The 26,516-nt window shown below is 38.8% G+C and overlaps 1 protein-coding gene across 3 annotated transcripts in view; it reads right to left on the bottom strand.

Annotated features, from left to right (window-relative positions):
* The window catches only part of LOC140236957 (CXXC motif containing zinc binding protein-like), a 56,926-nt gene extending 30,697 nt beyond the window's left edge, over nucleotides 1-26,229 (bottom strand). Inside the window, exons 1-8 of one of the 3 annotated variants that reach the window (XR_011901814.1) lie at nucleotides 26,188-26,229; nucleotides 23,967-24,050; nucleotides 22,277-22,333; nucleotides 20,446-20,527; nucleotides 11,779-11,888; nucleotides 11,156-11,204; nucleotides 10,791-10,856; nucleotides 9,388-9,447 (exon numbers count right to left, since the gene is read on the bottom strand). Coding sequence is in view for 1 of the 3 variants with exons in the window: in XM_072316902.1 (XP_072173003.1) it covers nucleotides 9,370-9,447; nucleotides 10,791-10,856; nucleotides 11,779-11,888; nucleotides 20,446-20,527; nucleotides 22,277-22,333; nucleotides 23,967-24,050; nucleotides 26,188-26,193 (483 nt within the window). In the remaining 2 variants the exon portion in view is untranslated. Of the gene's footprint in view, nucleotides 1-8,605; nucleotides 9,448-10,790; nucleotides 10,857-11,155; nucleotides 11,205-11,778; nucleotides 11,889-20,445; nucleotides 20,528-22,276; nucleotides 22,334-23,966; nucleotides 24,051-26,187 lie in introns of those variants that run through there. The other 2 variants (XR_011901813.1, XM_072316902.1) reach the window with 2 other exon arrangements.
* Between the last annotated feature and the right edge of the window lie 287 nt (nucleotides 26,230-26,516).

Genomic DNA, 26,516 nt, shown 5'->3' on the forward strand with positions numbered 1-26,516 from the left:
TGCCTGCGCTAATTGACCCCCAGTTTGGATGGGCAGCAGTACTCTGAGAACCTGAATCCCCTCAGGCTACATCAGTGTCATATACCAAGATTCTAATTCTTTGTATTTCTTTTGGTAGGTATTGCATCAGTTTAACTTTCCTGCTCACAAAGTGATTAGAGTTCATCTGTGATGAAGTATAGTATTTAACATGTGGCATTCAACAACTATTCCAGAGTTTCCTTGTGAATCAAGAGCTGCACTTGCTGTATTTTTTAGTCTCTCCCAGGGCTTTGTTTTGGTTCTATAGCTTCTATGATGAAAGCTAGGGCAAAGCTTCAGAATAGATGGGTTTTACGGCTAACAATATGTATATTTATATGAAGCACTCATTATTCGATTAAATGTTTAGTTAATACATGTCTGAAATTATGAACCCATTTGTCAGTCAACAAGTTAGTATATAATTAAAGACTGAGACTATAGCATTTGATATTGGCATGTAGTATGGTATTTGATACAGAAAGAAGAAAACACAATGAAAAAAAAATATGCAATACCCATTGATGTATTTGCATTATCTCTGTAGTTGTTTCGGGTTTTTTTTTTTCTTTTTGTTACACATTGAATTAATCCTATAGTGGTCTATAGTACATCACTAAGCTAATAAAGTCAGAGGTGGATCATACTGCAGTTACAAGTCAGGAACTTTAATTATTCATGGTCAGTGAACTACATTATTAATATCTTACAAATCCAGTTCAAGTACACTGTACATTGATGCTGCTTGCATGTATGTATGTATATGTTCAAATCATGACTAAAGTATACATCAGATTGCACCATTTAAAATGTAAAATTGTCAAAGCTCCCTACCATGGAAGGGGGGACACCCCATCCCTTCCACACCTTCCCCCCCCCCCCCCCCCCCCCCCCCCGGTCGCTCCGCTCCCTCGCAGTGTCTCACTCCAAACTCTCACTCAAGGGTGGCAGCCCTGTATATACCCACATACACACGTACGTATACAGGCACACGTATACACACAGACAAACAAACCACTACCACTATACAACCACCACACATGCACAGTTTCTACATACACTGTATTGTATTATTATACTCCAAACACACACACACACACACACACACACAGCTATACGCAAACGCATGTATACAACTAACAAGTCACTTATTGTACGCACCTACAAATCATACACAGCACATTTTTTTTTTTACCATGCAGCTCCCAACAAACACACACATACACACACACACACACACCCACACATACGCATAACTTACCAGTCATACCCATCCCACCAAAGCATAACACCGGAGCAACCATCCCGAGCCGGGGGCGACAATCTTTGTCGCAACAATTTTTTTGCCATCATAAATTGTCGCTATCGAGGTCAAAAATTGGGAACTGCACAAGCGTTAAAGATTGTCACCAGACGACAATCTTTGACAGGGCGACAATCTTTGTCGCAACAGACGTTGCATCCCTGGTTTGTTTAAATGTATGCATTGAGAAATCTCCACAGCATGTAGAAAAATGATGTAAGCTCATCATCAAATAGTAGAGTTTTAGCATTATTTTTAAACTGACCTTTGACTAAAAGACTCCCAAGAGGATCAGGCAGAATATACAACTGTACATAATTTTATGTACTACATTTCATGGAGATATCTTGAAACATTGCAAGATATGAGTAAATTTTATTATTATTTTTTTTTTTTTTGGGGGGGGGGGGCTTTTTTTCACAATTTAAAACCAGTTCCCCCCCCCAAAAAAAAAACAAAAAAACAAGAGACCCGCGGGTCTAGCGCTCACCTGAGTATCATAAGTTCACCTTTCACGTAGTCACTAATCTAAATTATTCACAGCTCTACTAAAAGTTGACCAGCCATTCTCAAGTAGAAGATGAAAATGTACAATAAGGGCCCACATTTTTTAAGATTCCTTAATTTGGGGGGATTGGGGCCCCCCTGGGGCCCTCTGGGTGGGGCATGGTGCCCATTTTGATAAATTGAGATCCTGACCCCCTTGGGATGCTACCTGCCAAGTTTGACGAAAATCCATCATGAGGTTTTCAGGAAGAAGATGAAAATGTAAAATTCAGGCCCCCATTTGGACCTTCCCAACCCCTCCCCCCTGCCCCCAAGAGGGGCACCCCTGGATTTGCTATGAACAAACTTGAAACTACAGTCATTAATGTACTCACTCATAGTATTATCTTAGTTCTATAACTTCTGATTCTAGAGAAGATTTTTAAAGATTCCTTCATTTTGGGGCCCCTGGGTGGGGCATGGTGCCCATTTTAACAAATTGAGATCCTAACCCCCTAGGGATGCTACCTGCCAAGTTTGGTGAAAATTGGTCATGGGGTTCTCAAGAAGAAGATGAAAATGTATAATTTAGGCCCCATTAGGACCCCTCCCCACCCCCCTCCCCTGGGTCCCAAGGGGGGCACCCCTGATTCTGCCATGAACAAACTTGAAACTACAGTCATCAATGTACTAACTCATAGTATCAACTTAGCTCTATCACTTCTGGTTCTAGAGAAGAAGATTTTTACAGATTCCTTAATATTGGGGGGTTTCTGGGTGGGGCATGGTGCCCATTTTGACAAATTGAGATCCTAACCCCCTAGGGATGCTACCTGCCAAGTTTGGTGAAAATTGGTCATGGGGTTCTCAAGAAGAAGATGAAAATGTATAATTTAGGCCCCATTAGGACCCCTCCCCACCCCCCTCCCCTGGGTCCCAAGGGGGGCACCCCTGATTCTGCCATGAACAAACTTGAAACTACAGTCATCAATGTACTAACTCATAGTATCAACTTAGCTCTATCACTTCTGGTTCTAGAGAAGAAGGTTTTTACAGATTCCTTAATTTTTTTTTTTTTTTGGGGGGGGGGGGTTGGGCCCCCCTGGGGGCCCCCCTGGGTGGGGCATGGTGCCCATTTTAACAAATTGAGTTCCTAACCCCCTAGGGATGCTACCTGCCAAGTTTGGTGAAAATTGGTCATGGGGTTCTCAAGAAGAAGATGAAAATGTAAAAAGTTTACGCACGACGGACGAAGCACGCCGGACACCGGACGAAGGGCGATCGCAATAGCTCACTTGAGCCTTTGGCTCAGGTGAGCTAAAAAAAAATAATAATAATGAGGACCCCATGGACTTGGCTCTAACCTCAGCCTAAAAATAATCTAAAACTTCAAGCAATACCTTCTGGTGCACATCTGCGGTACACGATTAATTCAATAGTTTTTCTTCATAGTTTCTTAAGCAAAAATTAGTATTATGAATTTTTGTATGTTTCACCATGTAGATCATTGACTTTAGAAAATTTATGTCTTCAGCATGGTATAATGAGCAGAGCACTGCTTCCACTACTCAAACCAGATAAGACTCAAGGGTCGTACATGTATTCTGAAAATCTTTGTAAGATTCTTCCCAAGTCAGAAAGGTAGGAAGTGCTTAGGAAAGACAGAATTGGTATCCTGAAATTTCTTCCTAGGAACTTCTCAATGCAAATAAGGGTTATCTTTATCCACCCTGCCCACTGTTCTTTCTTAAGCCAACATGAAATGTCATAATTATCATAAAGAACCAATGACAATTGTATACAATGTATTATCATAATGCAGGGTTGTTGTGCATGCTTATGCTTTGTAATTGGCATGTCCTATTTTTCATGCCCATTTTGCACACATGTATATAGAATACATATTGTGCGCAGATTTGATGACAAATGCCCATCACAATGTTTTGCACCTTACTTAGAACAAGGTAGAGGCTTTCCTTATAATCTTCCTAAAATTCTTTCCTAAGTGCATTCTAGAATACAAACTTTTTTCTAAATCAGAAATTTGCATATCTTCCTAGAATTCATCCTCATTTGCATCATTTTCTTAAGTTTCTTCCTAAGTTTAAAAAAAAAGTTAGGATGAAACCTAGGAAGATATTAAGAATACCACTAAGGAAAAAATCTTCTTAGGAAGGATTTCAGAATACCACCCTAAAGATTTAAATCAAAGAGTAGCAGTATTTATGAATTTCATGAATAATTTTATCAAACCTCTATATTGCAGAGGAATTATACACAATTATATGAAAAGCGACCACAATTTAGTCCATTATCTGCTTAAACCGATTCTCATAGAAAAGGGAAGCGGGGGGGGGGGGGGGGTCCTAACAGTTGTAAGATGGAGAAATTGGGACTTCATACTTTAGTGAATCATTTATTTAATCATAAAACAGAACAAACCTTATGTAGAATATAAGTGTTTCTTGATTGACCAGGTTAAGAATTTATCCCCATTTCCTGCCCAATCACTCTGTCTAAATATAAGATCAGCTCAATCCAAAACCTTGTGTACACTTCCCAGTTAAACCAGTATTTCAGTACACTATACTTTAGATACCTTCTCTTGTTGTAGATCACTGCAGCTGCTTAAAGTGACCAACAGCATGAGCAACTGACAAGGTTAACAGGATACTGTACGAGCTGAAATTTTTGCGGTGGTTTTATTTTCGCGAATCGCCTTTGAACCGCGAAAATAACAACGTGCGAACAGATAAGCACAGTTAGACCTCGCAACCGCGAAATTAACAACACGTGAAAATGTTCTCCTAGTAGCAATTCGCGAAAATATCTGTACGCGAAAATTTCAGCTCGTACAGTATACAGAACTAGGCAAGTGCCATAATGTGTCTCGCCCATTCACGTACAAGAAATTGTACGCGAATGGGATATAACAGATTTTAAAAAGAGAGATATAACAGATAAAAAGAGATATAAAAGGGTAAAAATTTATGGCAAAAAAGAAACATGCCATGAAAACTTAACATTGGGCCCTAAAGTTCATTGACCCCTGCCCGTGAGCTTTGACCTTACGGTGACCTTCATATATGGTAAAATGTAAAACTTTGTATGACCCCTCTTCCCTCGAAGTTTGATTGCAATTGAAGCCAAGAGTAAAGAGTTATTGAAGTTTTTGTAGCGTTACGGACAGACGACAGACGGACAGACGCCGCAGGCGATCCCTTAGTCTCCCCTCACCTCGACAAAAATGGGGCAAGCTGCAACTGTTAATCAAAAACTTACATGCTATGCAAAAGTGACTCTAATGACCCCCCTATTGGTTTTTTCATATCCAGCTGAGTAAACATGCAAATATTTCACCACATTCATGCACCATTGAGACAAATATAAAAGACAACATTGAGACAAATATAAAAGACAACAAACAATGACAACTGGTGAAATGGGCACAGACACAGGGATATGCCCTGGAATGGTAATGTGCCAGTCACAAGATGCTGTTGTTCTAATTTGGTGTGTGGGGTATCAAGTACAGTGCGGCGAAGGATATGAAATGCAACATTATATCACGTAAGATTCCCATTAGATGGTAACAGCCATAATATCACAGCCTCAAAAAAAAAAAAAAAAAACTAGAAATGTCGCTACAGCGACTGGTTATACCCCCGCCAAACAACATTTCATAAGCTTTGGTCAAAAAACTGAGGAAGTAGTTAAATCCGCCAGATCTTTCCTTGATCTTCTGCCATTAATATGCCGTTACCATGGCAACGTACTTTCGGGTACTGTCGAAAAATGCGTCTTGCACATCTACAACCAAAGGCACACATCTGTACCAAGTTTCATGGAAATTGGGCAAAAACTGAGGAAATAGTTTGCAACACAAAATTTTCCATCATTTTGGCTCATAATATGTGAGCTGTTACCATGGCAACATACTTTTTGTCACCGTCAAGAAATGTGTCATGCTGACCTATATCCTAAGACAAACATTCAATATGAATTCCATGAGAATTGGAAGAACACTGATGAAGCAGTTTTGCCATGAAGCATTTTGCCCTATATTTTACCAATAACATGCCGTTACCATGGCAACGCACTTTTTGCCACTGCGGAAATATGTGTCTTGCACATTAACATATTCAGATGAACATCTGTACCTAATTTCATAAAAATTGATCAAAAACTGTGGGAGGAGTTCGCGACGCAAGATTTGTACCCATTTTTGCCCATAATATGCCGTTGCCATGGCAACGTATTTTTGGGTACTGTCAAAAAATACGTCTTGCACATCTACAACCCAAGGCACACATCTGTGCCAAGTTTTATGGGAATCGGTTGAAAACTGAGGAAGTAGTTCGCAACGCAAGATTTGCAACGGACCGACCGCCCGACCGACCGACCGCCCGACCGACCGTCCGCTGATTCCTATATACCCCCTTCAAACTTCGTTTGGCGGGGGTATAAAAAAAGGAAACAGAAGGCAGGTATCATCCCCACCAACATGCAGCATGCAGTGCACTCTTCAAGGAAACTGTTATTCAAGAAAAACCTGAAAAAAGGGCTACAAAGTGGCATGTCATTTGGCTGCAAACCCTGTCAAAATCTGGGAATCAAAACACTGTACCTACAGAATCAGGGTTCATGCAATCCACAGGGAAATCATTCAGGACCAATAACGCTGTAAAACTTTGCCATGTTCATTAAGATGGAAGCTAAACTAAGCCTTCAACCATAGGTCCATGCTTCAACTAAGATTAGAAATGCCACTATGGCGACTGGTAATGCCTCTGCCATAATGCATGGTTCTCCCAATATATCTACACTATGTCTTGACAATGTGAGACAGTTTCAGGTAATTGGCAAAAAATCAAAATGACATGCTTGATGTCATAAATTTTGGAGCGTTTACTTTCCTTGAATTAGATTTCATTTGGATGGATGGCTTCATTGTTTAAGAGAGCAGGTATTGGGGGACTTGAGCATTTCATTTGACCTTTAACCCTTGCCCTCTGAGACCCCATGGCCAACAATTTTTAAGATCAGTAACCGGCAATATCCATTTTCATGACAATAATTTGCACTATTATCAAAATATGGGAAAATTGTGATATCTGGGGGGTGTTTCATCAACGAGTTCGTCAGAGGTTTTCACCGACAAATTTGCAATCAGCCAATCAGACGCAAGGATTTCAGTAGCTTTTCAAATTTGTCGGTGAAAACCTCCGACGAACTCGTTGATGAAACACCCCCCTGAACATTTTTACTTGACCTTTAACCCCATGGCCCAAATCTTTCCCAACAGAATTTTTGTGGAGTAATGCATAAGTGTATGCATTGTGTAAATCTCCACGGCAATGAGAATATAGTGTAAGTTCATTGTTAAATAGTAGAATTTTAGCATTTCAACCTGACCTTTGACCTTGAACTTTGACTAAAACATTTCCAAGGGAATCACTGCCAGGCAAAATATGCATATGTTCTAAGTTTCATGATGATACCTTGGTCCATTTCTGAGAAATCGAGAAAAAACAGTGAAATTTTAACATTTTTGCTTGACCTTTGACCCATGGCCCAAAACTTTCACCAGAGAATCTTTATCTGGTAATAATGTATTTACTAAGTTAACAAAAAGAAAAAATACTTTCAGGCATTGCATACATATGGGGAAAATAGTGAAATTTTGAGAATTTGACCTTGACCTTTGACCTTGAGCAGGTGCTCCAAAATGTTGATGGGCACAAATTCGTCCACTAACATATTCATATGCAAACTTTCATTAGGACACCTCAAACAGTTCTAATGTTAAGCTGTCCACAAAATTTATTGCAGACAGACGGACAGACAGACAGACAACCCGAAAACATAATGCCTCCGCTGACACTTCGTGGTTGAGGCATAAAAATCACTGTAGTCATATGCATGAAAAAACACAGAGCTGCATGGACAAAGGAAAAAAAAATGACAACAAAAAGGTCAGAAATCTTACTAATAACGAATCACAGGAAAACAGGAAGATATGATGTTGCAAAATCATGGAAGACTACCGTGCCAGCACTTTAACAAGACCAGTCATTCATGAAATCTTAACCATGGCATGGGAACGAAAAACATGCCTTGCCACTTCTGAAATAATGTCACATTATTCCTCTACATTAAAAGAGACGAAAAAGTACAAAATAGATAGACCCCTATGTTGTTTGAGCTCTCACAAGGGGGTAAAATACACCAACTGAAAAAAAAAAAAAGTTTCATCATATGATATGATATCATGCAGAGACATAACACAAACAGGACGTGAAAGAGGTCAGAATATTCTGGTTCTCTGCAACCTTGGTAGCAGAAATGATTTCAGAGTGCCATCATAGCAATAATTTCTTTGTCAGATGATACGTCTGAAGGCCCCTGCACGCTATACGTGCAGACCAGTCATGCGACCTTAAGTGTGATGTCGCCAGCCTCGCCAGTTTCCAGTCGTACGACTGGGTCTTAGTGCCAGTCGTACAGATTTGACATGTTGAATTTCCATGACTGGTTGTGGGCTTTCAGCCAATCACAATACAGTATTTATGCAAAGAGTGCATACACTGCATGGGCTTCCATACTCATTGGTAAAATGTACTGCAGCCAGAACGATTGTAAGCCTAGTTGTGTAGTCTGATCGTATAGTGTGTGTTGCCAGGCCGTACGACCTGGTCTCATGGTCTTAAGGTTGTACGATCACGGGTTGAGCAGTGTGCAGTGGGCTTTAAGCATACCCTGTAGGCCCCTACTTGTGAAAAAAAAAATAAAATCTTTTTGATGCATGCAGAGGATATTGTCTTTAAACAACATATTTTCACAGAATTTGTGGCTAGGCCAGAGCAGTAGAGCTGCAGAATCTGGAAAGATTTTCTGCTGCAATATCACAGTGGGTTGATACTGAAATGTCTGCCTTATCATTGCAACTTTAATTATCCATGGTGGATGGTGGTATTGTGAATGAATTAATTGTATAATTGGCTTCCTGCCTTTAGATTCCAAAGATCCAACCATACCAAGTGCCAGATATTTCACATGTCAGATATTTGGACATACTCAGCTATAAGGTACCTCATTTCTTTTTTTCTTTTTTTTTTAAACAATAGGACAAAAAATATATTAAAGCATCATTGACAAGCTGTCAAGTGGTACAAATTAGATTGGAAATGACTATCTGCAGTTTTGAGTACTAATGTAAAATGAAATCGTTGAGCTCACATTAAGATTGATAAACTTGACATGGAAAATCAAACTGTTTAGCTCACAATAGGGAATAGACACATAATATTGAGACACCAGACAGGGTGGTCAATTACAATATATCACTATAATGGAAATACTACTTAGACACATTATTATTCTATTTCCTGCTTTCTGGTGCTATCATCTCAAGCAAAAAAGGGCAGATTGATGACACTGAAATCTCGGATTCCTGACCCATGTCCTTGAAGCTTGTGGTTCTTTGTGAAACCAGAAGCAATGTAGAACTCCTGGAGTCTATGAATTTCAAAGAAGGCATCTCCGTCTGACACTTGCGATCATACTTTAGTGAATTTGCTCTCCAATTCATATATTCCAACAGACTGGTCAGTGTGCTCATCATAGTCAGCCCATTCCTGCAAGCAAATACAAATCAAATATGAATCATCTTGTGGTGGAATTTTAGTATAGATCATCACAAAAATCCACAAATTGTTTGACATGAGATGTAAAAAAGTTAACATTAATAGCCCTTTATTTGGGGGAAGGGGGATCTCATTTCGAGAAAGTTTCTTGTGCAGCACTTTATTCAGCATATCTGCATTTATACAATGATTATGAAAGGGCATTGCATCAATTGCACAGCTATCTATTCATTCCCCTTTTCATCTCTTCCTATATCACATGATTAGACACATTATAGTTAATGTGATCTTCACATCCAGCAAAAAGTGCAATCTGTGTCAATATCAGTATTAAATTCAGAAGGAGGCCACCACTATGGTTTGGTAGAACTATATTGGCAAGAGAATGCGATTATCCCTGCATGGAAATAAACATGAGACTGAGGCTTACCGTAATTCAACTTCAATGCAACCTCCCTGTTGTACCCCTTGATTGTACACATATCATTAACTAAATCTAAATGACCACCTCAGTGGCCCTATAAATCACATTTCATGTTTTTACATGCATATATGTACCTCTTACTACTGACAGTGAGATGATGGCTAAAATTCATGATGCTTTAGAACTCAGTAGCCTGGCCCAACGATCTCCATGAGATCTATATGCACCTTTACAATCACTCTGTAGTCCTCGTCCCTTAGGATAATTTCTCACCAAATCAACTTAAAACATATTAAATGTTTTACAGAAAATGGTGACAGGCTTCATTTTTCCTCAAGAGGCCCAAAATGTCCCCCATCCCCTTGTTATTATCAACTGATGTGCCTTATCAGGCTACCACTCCCCATAATGAACTAAGCAAATCAGACAAGATCTATGAAATGTACAGTGCCAAGTTTTGTGAAATTCTGATCGTGCATTTAAAAGATGAAAATGTCAATTTTAATGCTACATTTAGAACATGTTGGGCAGCCAGGACAATCATGTTTCGGTTCACCATGAACAAAAGGGGATGGACATGAATGCTGTGACCACAGCAAACACGGTACTGATGAGAAACCTAGCAGGGTGTAGTAAAACAGGAATACACATCCAATAAACACAGCAAAATGTGACAGCACATAATAGTAAACCATCCTTGGGCAGCGCAATGAAAATAAACTGCACAATATGCTCTGGAAATGTTCCATCTTTGTGAATTTTATAATGACATCTGTTAGTTTGTCAATACCATCCTCAAGAGCATCAATCATTTCAATAACCACCCAATCTGGACTGCTTGCCTTGTTCTTTCTTGAATATCATGTTTATTGCTTTTAAAAAATAATACTTGCTCTCTCATGCTTCTTACCTCAGACTGTAAGTCTATCTCCCCAAACTTAGTTGGGGAATCTACTCCTTCAGCTTGGAATCCACTCTAAAGAAATCAAGTAAAGATGCATGGAGAATGACAGCAATGTAAAAATCTGATTAAAACGATACTTCAAAGCAACAAATTATTGTGTACTTCTTTTCATTAGTTGGCTCATTGAATAAATTACAAACTATGAAAAGTAAAATCAAACTAACATGATGGTAGTGGTTTCATCAAAATCAGACAAAAAGTAAGGGAATTAGAATTGACCTTTGCTTAATCATTAGCCTTTAATACATTTGATACACCAATAAAATATACGTACAGTGTATAACTGGACAGGTATACATAAACAGTCTGACCTTGATTATCCGGCTCTCTTTTATCAGGACTTTTCTGTTATCTTGACACCTCCAAGCAGTGGAGAAAAAAAAGAAAAAGAAGAAAAGTGATGTCAAACACTTGTAATTAAAGCTTTTACAAACACTCACACAATTTCACCTATGGCATTCTCTACAGAAACATGTCACGAATTTTACAGTAAAATGTTTCAATGTCATGATTATAATTTTAAGTAGCTGAGCATAAATTACACTACTGTAATTGTGGTGTACACTGCCTACATAACCACAACTGGGTCAGCAACCTACTTGTACTCATAAATATACTATGCACATTGTTTCTCCCATATCCGGCCAAATCGCTTATTCCAAGTGGCACTGGTCCTGACATACATGTACAGGTGTAGCTGGATAACAGAGGTCAGACTGTTGTGCTAAAGCCCTAGCATGACAATATAGACCATGACTTTGTCAACAACTGTCTCAAAGTTTACAGTTATTTATATATGGAAAGAATTAGTAAAGAGGCCTGCAAGTAAGGGAGCACTTAGAAATGCTCATGACACAAAATTATTTGTTACGGCACAAAAGAACTAATACTGCACTACTGAGAATATCCAAATGCACTTAATGAAATCACATACCCTGAATGAATATTTCACAGGGACCATTCCTCTGCAGTCAAATGCTACCACAGTCTGGAACTGATTGTTCTCCTCCATTCGATATGGCTTAATGAAGTCCTTCAAAATGTCTGTCAACATAGCAATTCCAGAGGAAGGTATCACGAGACTTAGTTCATATAGTTCTTTTTTTTTCAGTTCTTATTCTTTTTTCATGAGAAGCTATTATATTGTACCGTGCACTCCCGTTATAACAAACACGGTTATAATGAAATTCCAGTTAAAACAAAGTAAAAATTCAGGCCGCATTATTATCCACTCTATGTATTTTTATTTTATTTTATTTTGTATTTATTTTATTAATGGTTTAAACAGGGTTCCAAACTAACTTTTATTTTTGGTGGCCCAAAGGCTACTGGGCCACCATTAGTGTCGAGCCCTGGTTTAAAAGACAACTACCATGGCAGCCAAGACAGGCCGAATTGAGGCAGTTTACACAGTAATACAACATAACATTATTAATAGCACATACAAATTGCTTATGAAAAAAAAAAAACAGAAATTAATTACATAAAAAAAATCAATTGCATAAAAATTACATAACAGAACATATAACATAATTGCCTTTACATTTTATAATTCAATTCCCAAAACACAGATATAATATTGAAGGGTGTGTACAGTTCTGGTTGAGGTGAAGATTTAGTTTTTAACGTTTTGCAAGATATTCAGAAACCACTCTATGAGATGTCAAAGATTCTAAAATTCTAAGGGGTATCAAAAGTTTACTGTATAAGCTGTTATTTTCGCGAGGGTTTTATTTTCGCGAATTTCGCGAGCTTTGGGCTGATCGTGAAATTAAAGACACGCGAAAATATTACCCCGTCATACCTTATGTACAAATTGATCACAAAATCGTGAATTTAACAACACGCCAAAATGCCACTGATACCGTGATTCACAAAAATATCTGTACACGAAAATATTGGCGTATACAGTATTTGATGAAAATCAGTTTTGAAATGGCTGAGATATCCAAAAACAAGGTGAAACAAAGAGATCCTATTAAAAGGCATGGCCTGTCACCTTTTATTATCACTTTATTGGATATCTTAGCCATTTGAAAACCGATTGTCATCAAATAAACGTTGAATCCTTCTTAAAATGACATGCTCTTTCACATTTCATAAAAGGTTTCTCATTATCTATCATCAATCCCCACCTCAACCAGTACTGTACAGTCCCTTTAAAAACCGTCAGACATTAAAACATTCATATAATACAAATATAGAAACGGATACAATTACACTCCGGAACACACTCGGAACTTTTACCCCTCATAAACAGCGTACACCTCCCTTTGACAAAGACTTTGGCACATGCATCTCATATTTTCATACACCCACACAAGCATACACATTTATATACTCCGCATTGCATAGCGTAACCCAGATATTGGCGAAAGGGTATTATGTAATCGATACCCAAACGGATACCAGTGTTATCGACACACTTGCATCTATAGGCAAGCTGACAATGTTTGCACCTTCACTTTTTTTTGCTCTTTTGGAGTGCGTTTACTCACATGATGTGGACTAGCGCACATGCACAGGGGGCTTGACACACGCTCACACGCATTCCTACAAGCATGTACACACACTAGTGCCCCACACACATTATTATTGTTTATTTCTTTGGTTATAACAAATATTTTTTATAAAACAAAAGAAAGAGGACTTCGTTATAACGGGAATCTACTGTAGTTCAATGTATGCCCAAGTGACAAAAGAATGTGGTTGGATCTAATCCTCGCCTGCATCTGATTTTGGCCATTGTATTTTTCTTACCGGTTACTACTTTTTTTTCAAAATGACCATGAACCTATCAAAATTTGTGTTTCTCATCCCATCCCACCATTTTTGAGTTCCCACATTTTTATGTCTCCACCACGAAGTGTCACGGGAGGCATTATTGTTTTTGAGTTGTCCGTCCGTCCATCCGTCCTTCCATCCGTAGCCAATTTTGTGGATGGTGTAACTGAAATACTGTTTGAGGTATTCTAATGAAACTTGGTGTGTATTGTACGAGTGGGCGAAGTTAAGCCTATCAACTTTTGGGTGCACATGCTCAACATTAAAGGTCAAAAGGTCATGGTCAAATGCTCAAAATTTCCCTATTTCTCCCATATCTATGCAATGCCTTAGAAACTTAGTGACTGTATTATACATGTACTGCCAAATAAAGATTCTCCAGAGAGCTTCAGGTCAGGAGGTCAAAGGTCAAGTGAAAATATAAAATTTCATTTTTTTCCCCATATCTTGCAAATGGTTCAGGGAACCTTCATGGAACTGGCAGTGATTACCTGCAGAATTTTGGGATCATGGGTCAAAGATCAGGGGTCAAAGGTCATGGTCAACTCCTCAAAATTTCACTATTTCCCTCATATTTATGCAATGTCTGCAGGATTTCTCTTGAAACTTAATGTATACATGTATTACCCAATAGAGATTCTCTGGGAAGTCTCTTGCCATTAGGTCAAAGATCAAGTGAAAGTGCTAAATTTCACTTCTTCCTCTTTATATCTCGAAAGTGACTCAAGGGGGGCATTTCATGAAGCATTTTGTCAGGCAAAATTTTGTCTGACAAAATGTTAAAGCTACGGAAATGCTTGCATCTGATTGGCTGAGAGCAAATTTGTCTGACAAAGATGTCGGACAAAGTGCTTCATGAAATGCTCCCAAGGTATCATCATGAAACTTAGACCCTGTTTACAGTGTGGGGCTGGGCCGAGCCGCGGCCTAGCCCAGCCTCAATTGCGGGGCCAAGCCTCGCAATTTTGTCCGTTTACACTGCTGGGCTTGGCCGCGCTTTTAATTCAAACCTTTCAATATTTTGCCGTAGTGGCGCTCTGCTTGTAAACAAACGCAATTTGGTATAGGCAAAGGTCTTTGCCGAAGAAAAAATCCTTCGCAGGACAAAACCAACTTAACCTATACTAGTTTTTGACATTGAGGGGGTTAATATCCTGAATAGCGAAATAGTACAGGCAGAGGGTCTGGAAGCCAGACATTTGGCCCAGTTTGCGTTTACACTGAGAAAAGGCCGGGCTCGGCACAGCCCCGCACTCTAAACGGGGTCTTAGTACATATTTACGCATGTTAAAGGGTGTGTACAGTTCTGGTTGAGGTGAGGATTTAGCTTTTAACATTTTGCGAGATATTCAGAAATCACTCTATGAGATGTCAAAGAGCATGCAGTCCTAAGGGGTATCAAAAGTTTATTCAATGAAAATACGGTTTTGAAATGGCTGAGATATCCAAAAACGTGAAACAAAGAGATCCTAATAAAGTTGTGGCATGTCGCCTTTTATTATTAGCACTTTTTTGGATATCTCAGCCATTTGAAAACCAATTTTAATCAAATAAACGTTGAATCCTTCTTGAAATTACATGCTCTTTCATATTTCATAAGAGGCTTTTCATTATCTCACTTAGGAATGTTCAAAACATGAATCCCCATCTCAACCAGTACTGTACAGTCCCTTTAACCTGACAGTGATTATCTTGAGAACTTTAGGGTCATAGGGTCAAAGGCCAGGTTAAAATGCTATTTTGTTATTTAATGTTGAAATTACACCTTTTCTCCATACTTTGAAAATTAGTCAATGCATAAACTTATAAAAACTGTCAAAAGTCAAATAAAAATCCTCAAATCCAAAAATACCTGCACTCTTAGAAGATATGGGTCAAAGTCAAGTTAAAGTCCTTAAATCCCAACTACATGCTCTCCTATTCATCCAATTAAACCTAGTTGAAGGAAAGGGAACATTCAACACATTTGTGACAAACCTGTCATTTAAACATTTTGCCAATTAAGTGAAACTGGCATCACACATTGTCAAGACATTGTACTATAGACCTATTAGGAGAATGAAGCATTATGGCGGAGTTATACTAGACACCATATCAATAGCGACATTTCCCTTTTTTTTCATATTTAGTCTTTTGTTTGGGCTGCAAAAAAAAAGCAACAAAAACATTGGACATTCACTTACTGATCGTGATATGTATTTCTATGTCATGCGTGCACTGAGTAAGAATCTCCTCTAGTAATATATTATAATAGTACAGTGCATATATACATGTACTACTGTATCACTCAGCAGAATGATCTACAAACCAGTTATACTGTAGGCCTGGGTGCGGCATGCTGTTGAGAAGGCCTCAGCACGTATGTTGCAAGTGGACAAGCTGTCTTCGCACCCTTGTATGTGTATGTGCCAGGGTTGGTTTCAAAGGTTAAGTACTCCTGCCCGCTGTCGCGCTAGCTTGTGTATGCATGCAGCAGCTTCACACGATCTGGCAACACTGAATAAAATTCAAATACTGCTCTGCACTGCTGAAAAGCTCGTGAACTGGTTGATCACAATGACACATAACTATCCTAAAATGCGCTAATAAAGAGTGAATTCCCCATGGCCAAAAATTGCCTACCTTGGCATGGATTTGCATATATATGAAAAAACAAGGTATTTATATCTTGGTATGTGAAGACCAGGGGTGGTATTCTGAACACCGTTTATCTCTGTTGTAACTTGTGTTGTAACTTGTGTTGTAAGTCTGTGAGTTACAACACCGCTAAAACAGTTGTAAATCGGTATTCTGAAAACTGTTTTAACGGTGTTGTAAGTCATGAAAACCACGCCCATTGCAACAATCATATCCAATAGGAAATATTGTTAGAAGTAGCATCTGAGACATTTTGACCAATAAGATTGCTCCCTTGGGCAAATGCGCCTTGCTTAACTCTGCGCATTTTAACAAGCGCTCATTCTCTGGCATGCCCACAAATAGGACAATAGCATGTGCAGGTAAAGAGAGTCAGAGATAAAATATAGTTAAAACAGAAGCTTGATCATTTATGCATTCTTACAGGTTTTGACGTATCATTGGTGCGATAGGTTCGGCGTAATAATGTCAGAGGTAACAAGGAAAAGTAGAAATTACGCGGTGCGTAATATATGTCCCCGCCGGAAGTAGCATTTTGTAGCAAAATGTACAATATAGGTCAAAAATCAAGGTCAAAGGTCAAAGAAGTCAAAGGCCAAAATTCTGTGTAGAAGTTTTGAAGCCCTCACCTAGTGCCATCACATAAAGCAAACGGAATCGAAATCGGGTTAGAAATGGCGGAGTAGCATTTTGTAGCCAATGTACAATATAGGTCAAAAATCAATGTCAAAGGTCAAAGAAGTCAAAGGTCAAAATTCTGTGTAGAAGTTTTGAAGCCCTCACCTAGTGCCATCACATAAAGCAAACGGCATCGAAATCGGGTTAGAAATGGCGAAGGAGTAGCATTTTGTAGCCAATGTACAATATACTGTAGGTCAAAAATCAAGGTCAAAGGTCAAAGAAGTCAAAGGTCAAAATTCTGTGTACAAGTTTTGAAGCCCACCTAGTGCCATCACATAAAGCAAACAGAATCGAAATCGGGTTAGAAATGGCGAAGGAGTAGCATTTTGTAGCAAAATGTACAATATAGGTCAAAGGTCAAAACTGAAATTCTTTGAAGAAGTTTCAAAGCTCCCATGTAGTGCTATCATATAAAGCAAACAGAATCAAAATTGGCTCATAAATGACAGAGAAGTAGCAAATTGAAGATTTTGATCACACACGTACGCACACACGGACAGACACACACACATACGGAGCCCGTTTCATAGTCCCCTGCTCGAACTCGTCCGGCGGGGACAAAAACGTCAGGGGTAAAAATGTCAGAGGTAACAATGTCTGAGGTAAAAATGTCAGAGGTAAAAAGGTCAGAGGCAATAAAGTCAGAGGTAAAAATGGCAGAGGTAAAAATGTCAGAGGTAATAATGTCAGAGGTAAAAATGTCAGAGGTAAAAATGTCAGAAGTAAAAATGTCTGGGGTAAAAATGTCAGAGGTAATAATGTCAGAGGTAAAAATGTCAGAGGTAAAAAGGTCAGAGGCAATAATGTCAGAGGTAAAAATGTCAGAGGTAAAAATGTCAGAGGTAATAATGTCAGAGGTAAAAATGTCAGAGGTAAAGATGTCGGGTAAAAATGTCAGAGGTAAAAGTAACAGAGGTAAAAATGTCAGTGGTAAAAATGTCAGAGGTAAAAATGTCAGAGATAAAAATGTCAGAGGTCAAAATATCAGAGATAAAAATGTCAGAGGTAAAAATGTCAGAGGTAAAAATGACAGAAGTAAAAATATCAGAAGTAAAAATGTCAGAGGTAAAGATGTCAGAGACAAAAATGTCAGTCGTCTACAGTCACATACATTGTACTCGCTCTTTCTCCAGCTTTAGAACTGCTAATCCGCTTTGTTTTTCACCTCCCTGACTATGAGTTTGGCTTCCAGATTTTCTCTATAATGCACACATTCAAAAACTGTTTACAAATTTCGATAATCTATGTGACTATACAGATTGCACTGTGTCAGTTTAAAGGTGAGAACTAATGCTACCCCATGGGAAGTCGCTAAATTTGGCAGAGCTTTTACTTTAGGGCCATTAACATTTGCTTGGAAAGACCACAATGCTACATAAACTGTGATATTTTGATGATTTAGATGCAAATAGACAATAATATTAAGGTGAGCTTACACTATACAGGGTGGCCTAAAAAGTGGAACAGGTTTTTAGGACTTTGCTGGGATAAAATAGTATTTTAGCTTGTTGGGTGGAGCATCCATTCTTCATTGAAATATCACCAGAATCAATTTGGTGGAGAACTCTTTATTTCATTAGCAGTTCAGTTTGAATAGCCATTTCCGGGGTTTGCTCGGGTAGTAAATTCAGAGCTCTGTCCTGCATTGATATATAAGATCGATTACAACACTTCTGCTGCATGAGAAGTAATCATGGAAAATAAAGTAAGTTAATTTTTCATCATTGATTAATATGAGGCTCCTTAAATACAAATGACAAATTTCTCACAAAAAGGCATCCTTTAATACATGCGGATCACAGAAAATAACATGAAATAAGCATGTAAGAAAACCTCTTTACAGGTAGTTGGCTGTCACTATGTTAGTCTTAAGTTTTCATCGGCCTCAACATTAAGTAATTGGATGGGGTAATTACCTTTCCCTCGTTCGGGAGGGTGTGAAAGTTTGAATTAACGTGGGTAACATGAACTGGTGCTGTGCATGAATTTTTTATTTGGAAGACTTTGGAGTCATGCTACAGTCATGTACTTTTTATGACAGCTACAAGTATTGAATAATACAATTCATTAAATGATTTTAATGATTCCGGAAGGGTCATTCACACGCAGTTATGAGCCATAATCGAAAAACGCCTTAAAAACTTAACATTGGGCCCTAAAAGTTCATTGACACATGTCTGTGACCTTTGACCTTGTGATGAACTTCAACTCCCCAAGGGATATCTACCATCCAAGTTTGGTCACAAAGGGACAAAGGGATCAAAAGTTATGAGCCATAATTGAAGTGCGCCATAAAAACTTAACATTGGGCCCTAAAAGTTTGTTGACACATGTCTGTGACCTTTGATCTTGTGATGAACTTCAACTCCCCAAGGGATATCTACCATCCAAGTTTGGTCTCAAATGGACATATACATCAAAAGTTATGAGCCATAATCGAAACGCACCGTAAAAACTTAACATTGGGTCCTAAAGTTCATTGACCTCTGCCTGTGACCTTTGACCTTGAGATGACCTTCATGTTTGGCAAAATGTGTAATTTTGTATAACCATTCTTCCCTCCGAGTTTGATTGAAATTGAAGTCCTAAGTAGAGAGTTATTCAAGTTTTTGTAGCATTATGGATGGACGGACGGACACGGACGGACGTATGGACGGACGGACGGACAAACTGAGGGAATCAGCTCAATCCACATTTTTTTTAATGCTTTAAAAAATGGTTACCATGGCAATGCATTGTTCAATCCTGACAAAAGATGTGTTTTGCACATCTTAAAATTACAGTGGTCAAATGTACCACATCTCATGTCAAATGATCGAAGACTCAGTTAGCCCAATCCACAATATTTTTGTGTATTTTTTATTTTAGAAATATTGTTATCATGGCAACACATTGTTTGACAATGATGAAAGACACAATTTGCACATCAACGAACTATAGCAGTTATGTGTGCCACATTTCAAGACAATTACATAAAAACTGAGGGATTTAGCACAATCAAAAATATTTTTGTTTGCTTTTTATTGAAAAAGTGTTGTTACCATGGCAATGCATTGTTCAACATTGCTGGATGTGTTTTGCACATCTGAAATTTATATTGGTCACATGTGACGAACCTCAAGTCACATGCTCAAAAACTGAGGTAGTCAGTCCACTGGCAAATCCGCCAGTCCCGATGTGGCCAGATAATCGAGGTCTTACTGTATTTTGACAGTTTTGCTGAAATAGTGCTGGTAGCAAAATTTAGAAGACGATTAAAAGAAAAAAAAAAAGAGATTTCTAATTTGAAAGTTAACAATGATCAGACACCAGTGTAGAAAGACAGCACCTCTCCTAGTTGGCATCCCATTAAGAACTAATCTGATCTCACCAGTCCTGAGGATAATGGCTTATCAAAGACTCTGAGTTTATCACCTGAAATTGAGGCACATTGATGTTCCCTCCACCATTACACACACAGACATTGTAGCAGTAAAAAAGATGCAAAATCTTTCCTCACCTATTGAGTTTTCCTTCTTACACAGCTTACACTTAGACACCAAGCTGGCATTACCCCGTCCGCCCTTGAGAGGAGAACTTTCCTGTACACCACATATGTAATAAAGGAAAGCAAATGAGAGAGAAAAAAAAATGATTCAATCATGGACCGTCACATGTAAAAAACTCACATGAACAAAACAAAATACTACAGACAACACCATCATACACGGATGTCTCTTGTGGATTACACTCATACTTACAAGAAGATGACAGCATGGGCAACTATAAACACTGTCTCATTTGAACGACACATGATTTTCAGTAGTACATTTTGTCGGTTTTGTTTATTTTTGGTTTGCCTGTTCTTTGTCCACAAAAGAGAAAATTCATGATCTTGTTCTTGATTTAACAGAAAAACATTTAAGATTACCAAATAGGGAAAATTACTAATTTTCACTCTGCTTTCAAAACAGATCTGTGTATGCCTAATTTCACTATATCAATCACTGATTTCAATGAGAAATAACATCTCTAGACCCCTACTGAAAAAAAAAAAAAAACATCATAAACTGGATTATGTGGTTAATAAAACAAGAGACCCGGGGGTCTTGTGCTCACCCGAGTATCACAAGTTCACCTTCCATGCATTTTTGCAGAATACAACCCCCTCCGGCTCATTCCCCCAATCTGCAACAAACAAACTCAAAACTACAGTCACTAATCTATATTACACACAGCACTACCTTAGCTTACCACTTTTACAGCTTGAGAAAGATCTGTAAGGATTCCTTAATTTGAGGGTTTAGTCTGTCTCCCCCATCCCCCCCCCCACCCCCATCTTGGACTTGTGCTCCAGGGGCACCCAGGTGGAGAATGGTATCTCAGTACAAATGGTAAAAAAAATGGTAAATCAGTACAAATCAGTACAAATCGGTACAAAATGGTAAATCAGTACAAATATCCATTTGTACAGATCACCTAAGCAATAACACCTTCCAAGTTTGGTGAAAATTTGACCACGCATTCCAAAGAAGAAGATGAAAATGTAGAATTTAGGCCCTAATTTGGACCCCCCCCCCCCCCCCCCCGGAGGAATCCCTTGATTACCCATGAACAAACTTTTAACTACAGTCATCAATGTACTAGCTCACAGCATAGCATAGCATTTATTTTTCTCTAAAGTGCAGAGACCTTTCAAAATGTATTATGCACTATATAAGAACGGTGATAACAATAACAATTAACTTAGCTCTGTCACTTGGTTCTAAAAAAGATGAGAAGATTCATTAATTTCGAGAGGTTTGATACCAATAACTAGCATTTGAATAAATTGAGAACCTATTCCCCTAGAAACGCGACCTGCCAAGTTTGGTGAAAATCCATCATTGGGTTTTCACGGAGATTAAAATGTACAATTTAAGCCCCCATTTAGACCCCCTCCCCCCAGCTCCAATGGGGGCACCCCTGGATCCACCATGGACAAACTTGAAACTGTAGTCATCAATGTACTGACTCATAGTATCAGCCTAGCTCTGAACGTATCTTGAGCAGAGTCACCCAGAGAAATGTTTTCAAATGGAAAGGTGAATTGTTGACATTTCATATCAGAAAATAGCAAAGAGTATTGTACTGAGCCAGTTACATCAAAGCCATTTGAACACAATTGATATTTTGATAAGCCTGGACGAATCCATATTCAATCACTTAGCATCATTTGCAATGTCATAACATTCATGATATCTATTTGACTTCTTTGGACCTTTTTATAAAGCTGGTGGTTCTGTGTTTGTGCTTTCAATGAAAGAACATTCTCTCTGCAATGATACCTCCTTAAAGAGTGTCCTACTCACCAGCAGTGAAACATATTGCCATGTATCTGTCACTTCTCCACACTGTCCACACTGGAGCTGGTGTTTACAAAGAACAAAAATTAAATATAAATAGGTAAAAACTATTTGTTTGCCCCAACTGAAAAAAAAAAACCCAAAACAAACAAAATCAAAAGGTGATAACTTGGATTTTTCTTCTATGAAAAAGAGAAAAACAAAACACTAAAATCCAGCTGTTGTGCTGCATTGATTGTGAAACATTCGACTCTCAAACAATGAGTAATAATAATCAAGAAGGAGGCTGAAGATAATTGTCATTATTGTTCTTGTTTTTGAACATTTGGCTCTTTGTATAGTTTAAAATCATGCCAATCACTCCTAGATCATGCTTTAATGAGAACTCACCAGGAGTAAGTTATGTCACCGTTTTCTTCATCTCATCCTTCAATGTTTAACATTGGGTCCGCCTAATCAAGGGTTGTTTTTCTTTATTTCACATCCAGCCACCACCTGGTCCATAATCAACCGCAATCAAGACGATATTTGTGGACATAAACTATTGGAGAGATACTTCTCAGTTAAGCTGCATACTTCAATGCACTGGGCCAGCCTGGCACAAAAGTTGAAAGAATTTTTTTTTTCCTTTTGATTTACACTCATTCTTTCCAACTGGATGCTCCTATTGTCTGTAACAACAACTTGAGTGCACTCTTGATATATTTAGCTCAAAGGAAAACTACAGTTGAACCTCTCGTATCCGGACAAGTCGGGACCGGGGCTCATCCGGATAAGGGATTTGGCCGGATACGGGAGACTCAATGCTTTATACATGCACATATACATACACATGTACTGATGAAGCCCATTGTAGTACCACATGTAGTAATGTGTATACTGCAACCTTTTCATTGTTACATTTGGGGATGTTTCGGGATGTTGAAATGTCTGAAAGTAAGCAATTTGGAAGGAAATTTGATGCAATGTATGTTAATCATATTGGAAGTGATATGTAATTCATGTGTGTTTGGGTAGGAGTTCTCAAGGAGTTGGGAATCCCCCTTTCTTCCCGTAATTATTAAAAAAATATCACGGCGAGATTGCGTCCGGATAATAGAGAGATCCGGATAAAGGGAGGCCGGATAATAGAGGTTCAACTGTACATCAATCCCTGCAAATAGAAAAGAAAACAATGTCCCCATTCATCACTACTGTAAACACATTATTTGCATATATCATCACAGATTTTGTGTTACTTTCGGCTAGTGCGAATTCTAAAACCTGCAAAAATCTTCATTTTTCTTATGCACGTTTTGAAAGTGTTGAATCCTGCACTTCATCAGCTGATATACCACAAACTTTCACACTTTCCCCATACACCAATACATCACAAAAGGCAAGTGCCGAAATGTTTTTTGCCCACAAATGTACCACAACACTTTTGTAGAAATCGAACTTTGTTATAAAGTGGAATCAAGGCAAAGTGTTAGTACAACAAGAGCTCTGTAACTTAACAATGGCCCCTAAAAGTTAATTGACCCCTGTTTGTGACCTTTGACTTTGTGGTGATCTTCAACTCCCCAAGAGACATCTACCACCAAAGTTTGGTCATAAAAAAGTCCTACCAAGCAAAAGTTACAAGCCATAATCGAAACGCGACGACAGCAAAAGCAAACTTTGTTAAAGTTTGAATTTACCACAATGTGCCACTCACCTTCATATACCAGCGGAAGTCATCCCCATCTGGACCAAGATTTGTCACATTCTCCAGATTGGCCTTTATCTGCAATCCAATGCGCTACATACAGTAGAAGACAGGAGGATTTTATCAGTCCCACTTTTGAAAACATGCAAATCTTGGCAACTGACATTTCAGCTGCCAAATGGGAACTCTGACATCTTTAATATCTATAACTTCACCCCTTGAAAATGTTTTGAAACACAAGTTTAAATGTCATTCTGTCAATGTCGTTCTCGCCAAGATTTGACAATTTTCTCAGATCGTTAAGGATCAGGTAAAACATGAGCCCATCTGGACACAGTACGACGTTAGAATGCTCTAAAAAACGCTGTATTTATCACAAACACATGCTTGCTACGCTCTTACAACCATGGTCAGGATTGAGACATTACAATCTCTGCTGCTGCAATTAGAATGATGCCCGTTTTCTCGAAATTTGGTCAGGCTAACAAATAAAAAAGTACATTATATTTTGCTTTATATGACCACTTTATACTGTGCTGGAGAATACAAGTGTTTCATATCAATGTAAAGCTTAGGAAATGGGCAATATGATTCAAAGAAAAAATTAATTTTCAAAATTCCCAACTTTTGCCTGAAACTATTGGCGTTGTCGCCAGTCACAATTATTTGCATATTATGTGATCCCTTCTTTCAACATGACTCATCTACAGTACAGCATCTGCCACTCACTCAGTTTGATTCTAAAAACATCCCAAGCCAAGATACTCTCCATAGACTCCATTATATTTTATACTTTTTTTCTCTCTCTTCTAAATTGTTTTGTTGGCAGCTAGCTGCAGCCCTGTGGCTATGAATCATGATGCGGGCTGTTGACAAGAGTTTTACTTTTAAGATAAATATTAAAGGGATGGTACAGTATTGGTGGAAGATGAAAATTTTTTTGCGAGATACCAAGAAAACACTTGACTTATGAAATAGTACAGAGCATACCATTTTAAGAGGAATTCAAAGTTTCTTTGATGAAAATCGGGTTTGGAATAGCTGAAACATCCAAAAACCAAGTAATACAAAACGATTGTAATAAAATGTGGGTCCCACACTTTATTAGAATCACTCTGTTTTGGATATCTCAGCCATTTCAAAATCAATTTTCATCAAATAAATGTTGAAATCCTCATGGAATTACATGTACATGCACTTTCATATTTCATAAGAGGTTTCTCACTTTCTCACCGAAAAATGATAAAAAACCTGAAGTTAAGTCTCAACCAAAATTATAGAATGGGTAGCGAGAATCCTGCAACCTCATTGGTCGAGAGCTATGTGTTTATTTATACTGGGTCACAGTGGTAAACATGTTATCGCGCACTTGTAACAAAGATTCACGCATTAAGTAAGCGTTCATGCACTCAGTACGAGACGCCTATTGGCTAAAACAACCATGCATCAGTATTTACTGATGCACGGTTAACCATGCGTCCAGTAAAAACTGATGCATGGTTTTCGGTCTCTCGTTTATGGCAAGCCAAAAGGAAATGCATCCAGTAAATTTGTCATCAGGTAACACGATAGAAAAATGGGGTTTTGGCAAGAAAATTACCCATTCTATAAAACAGATGATGCACATGTCTTTTCGTGCGTCAGTCGGAATATAGTGTGCATGAGGGGGGGTCGGCAGGGACACCGCAGTAATGGCGCGCGCTGCCCATGCCGATATTAATTACACAAACCGCCTCAGGCCCTCACAGTAACCATCTGGTAACAGAATCGGTCTACGATCCCTTTAAGCATTGTTAAGGTAAGGGTCTTCTGTGCAGGAATGCCCAGGAATGGCCTATTTATCAAAACTCCAGTGAATACAGCTTACAGCAGCAACAAAAGCACCATGGCTTAATACATTGGATTGCGCACTGAACTGAAGTTCTCACGTCATATGCAAAGCCAAGCTCCCAAGAGCAGCTAGCAGCATGCAGTCTAGCTACGCGTCGCTTCGCGACAGCGGCTGCGTGTAGTTACATGCAGTCGTACCAACACTTTCGTGGATACTTGGGACTAAGCGTAACTGGAGAGTGTATAATCGGCCACCGAGATTTCATTAGTAGGTAAGATCTCATATACTAAAAGGCATGCAATGACCTTTCAGCAACTAAAGACGTATTTCAGACAGCTATTTACAACTGTTAAACGTCTGTTATTAGGTCATTTCTAACACCAATAACAGGATGCTTACCACCATTGTATGAGCACGTTTGCTGCCCGCGTAGTCCACCAGTCGAATCCCACGGAACAGCGCGCGGTCAGCGGGATTATCACGCACAGAGACCAGTATCGCCACCCTGAGCTGTTAGAGTCAGCTAGTCGCGTAGACATGTAGAAGCATTACTAGTAAGCAATTTACAAACCATCTATCTGCTCGCCAGCAGGCTGCTGTCTGCTAGTGTGTAAAGCTAGTACTAGGCCTTGTAGAGTACTGCCCCCCAGGACTGGTGCCTGGGCTTTTTTGAGGTGGTGTCCGAAAGTACATGGTTAGCGGGATCACTGATCTCGATGACAAGAAGT

This window comes from Diadema setosum, chromosome 13 (genome assembly GCF_964275005.1).
Source record: "Diadema setosum chromosome 13, eeDiaSeto1, whole genome shotgun sequence".
NCBI classification, from domain to species: Eukaryota; Metazoa; Echinodermata; class Echinoidea; order Diadematoida; family Diadematidae; genus Diadema; species Diadema setosum.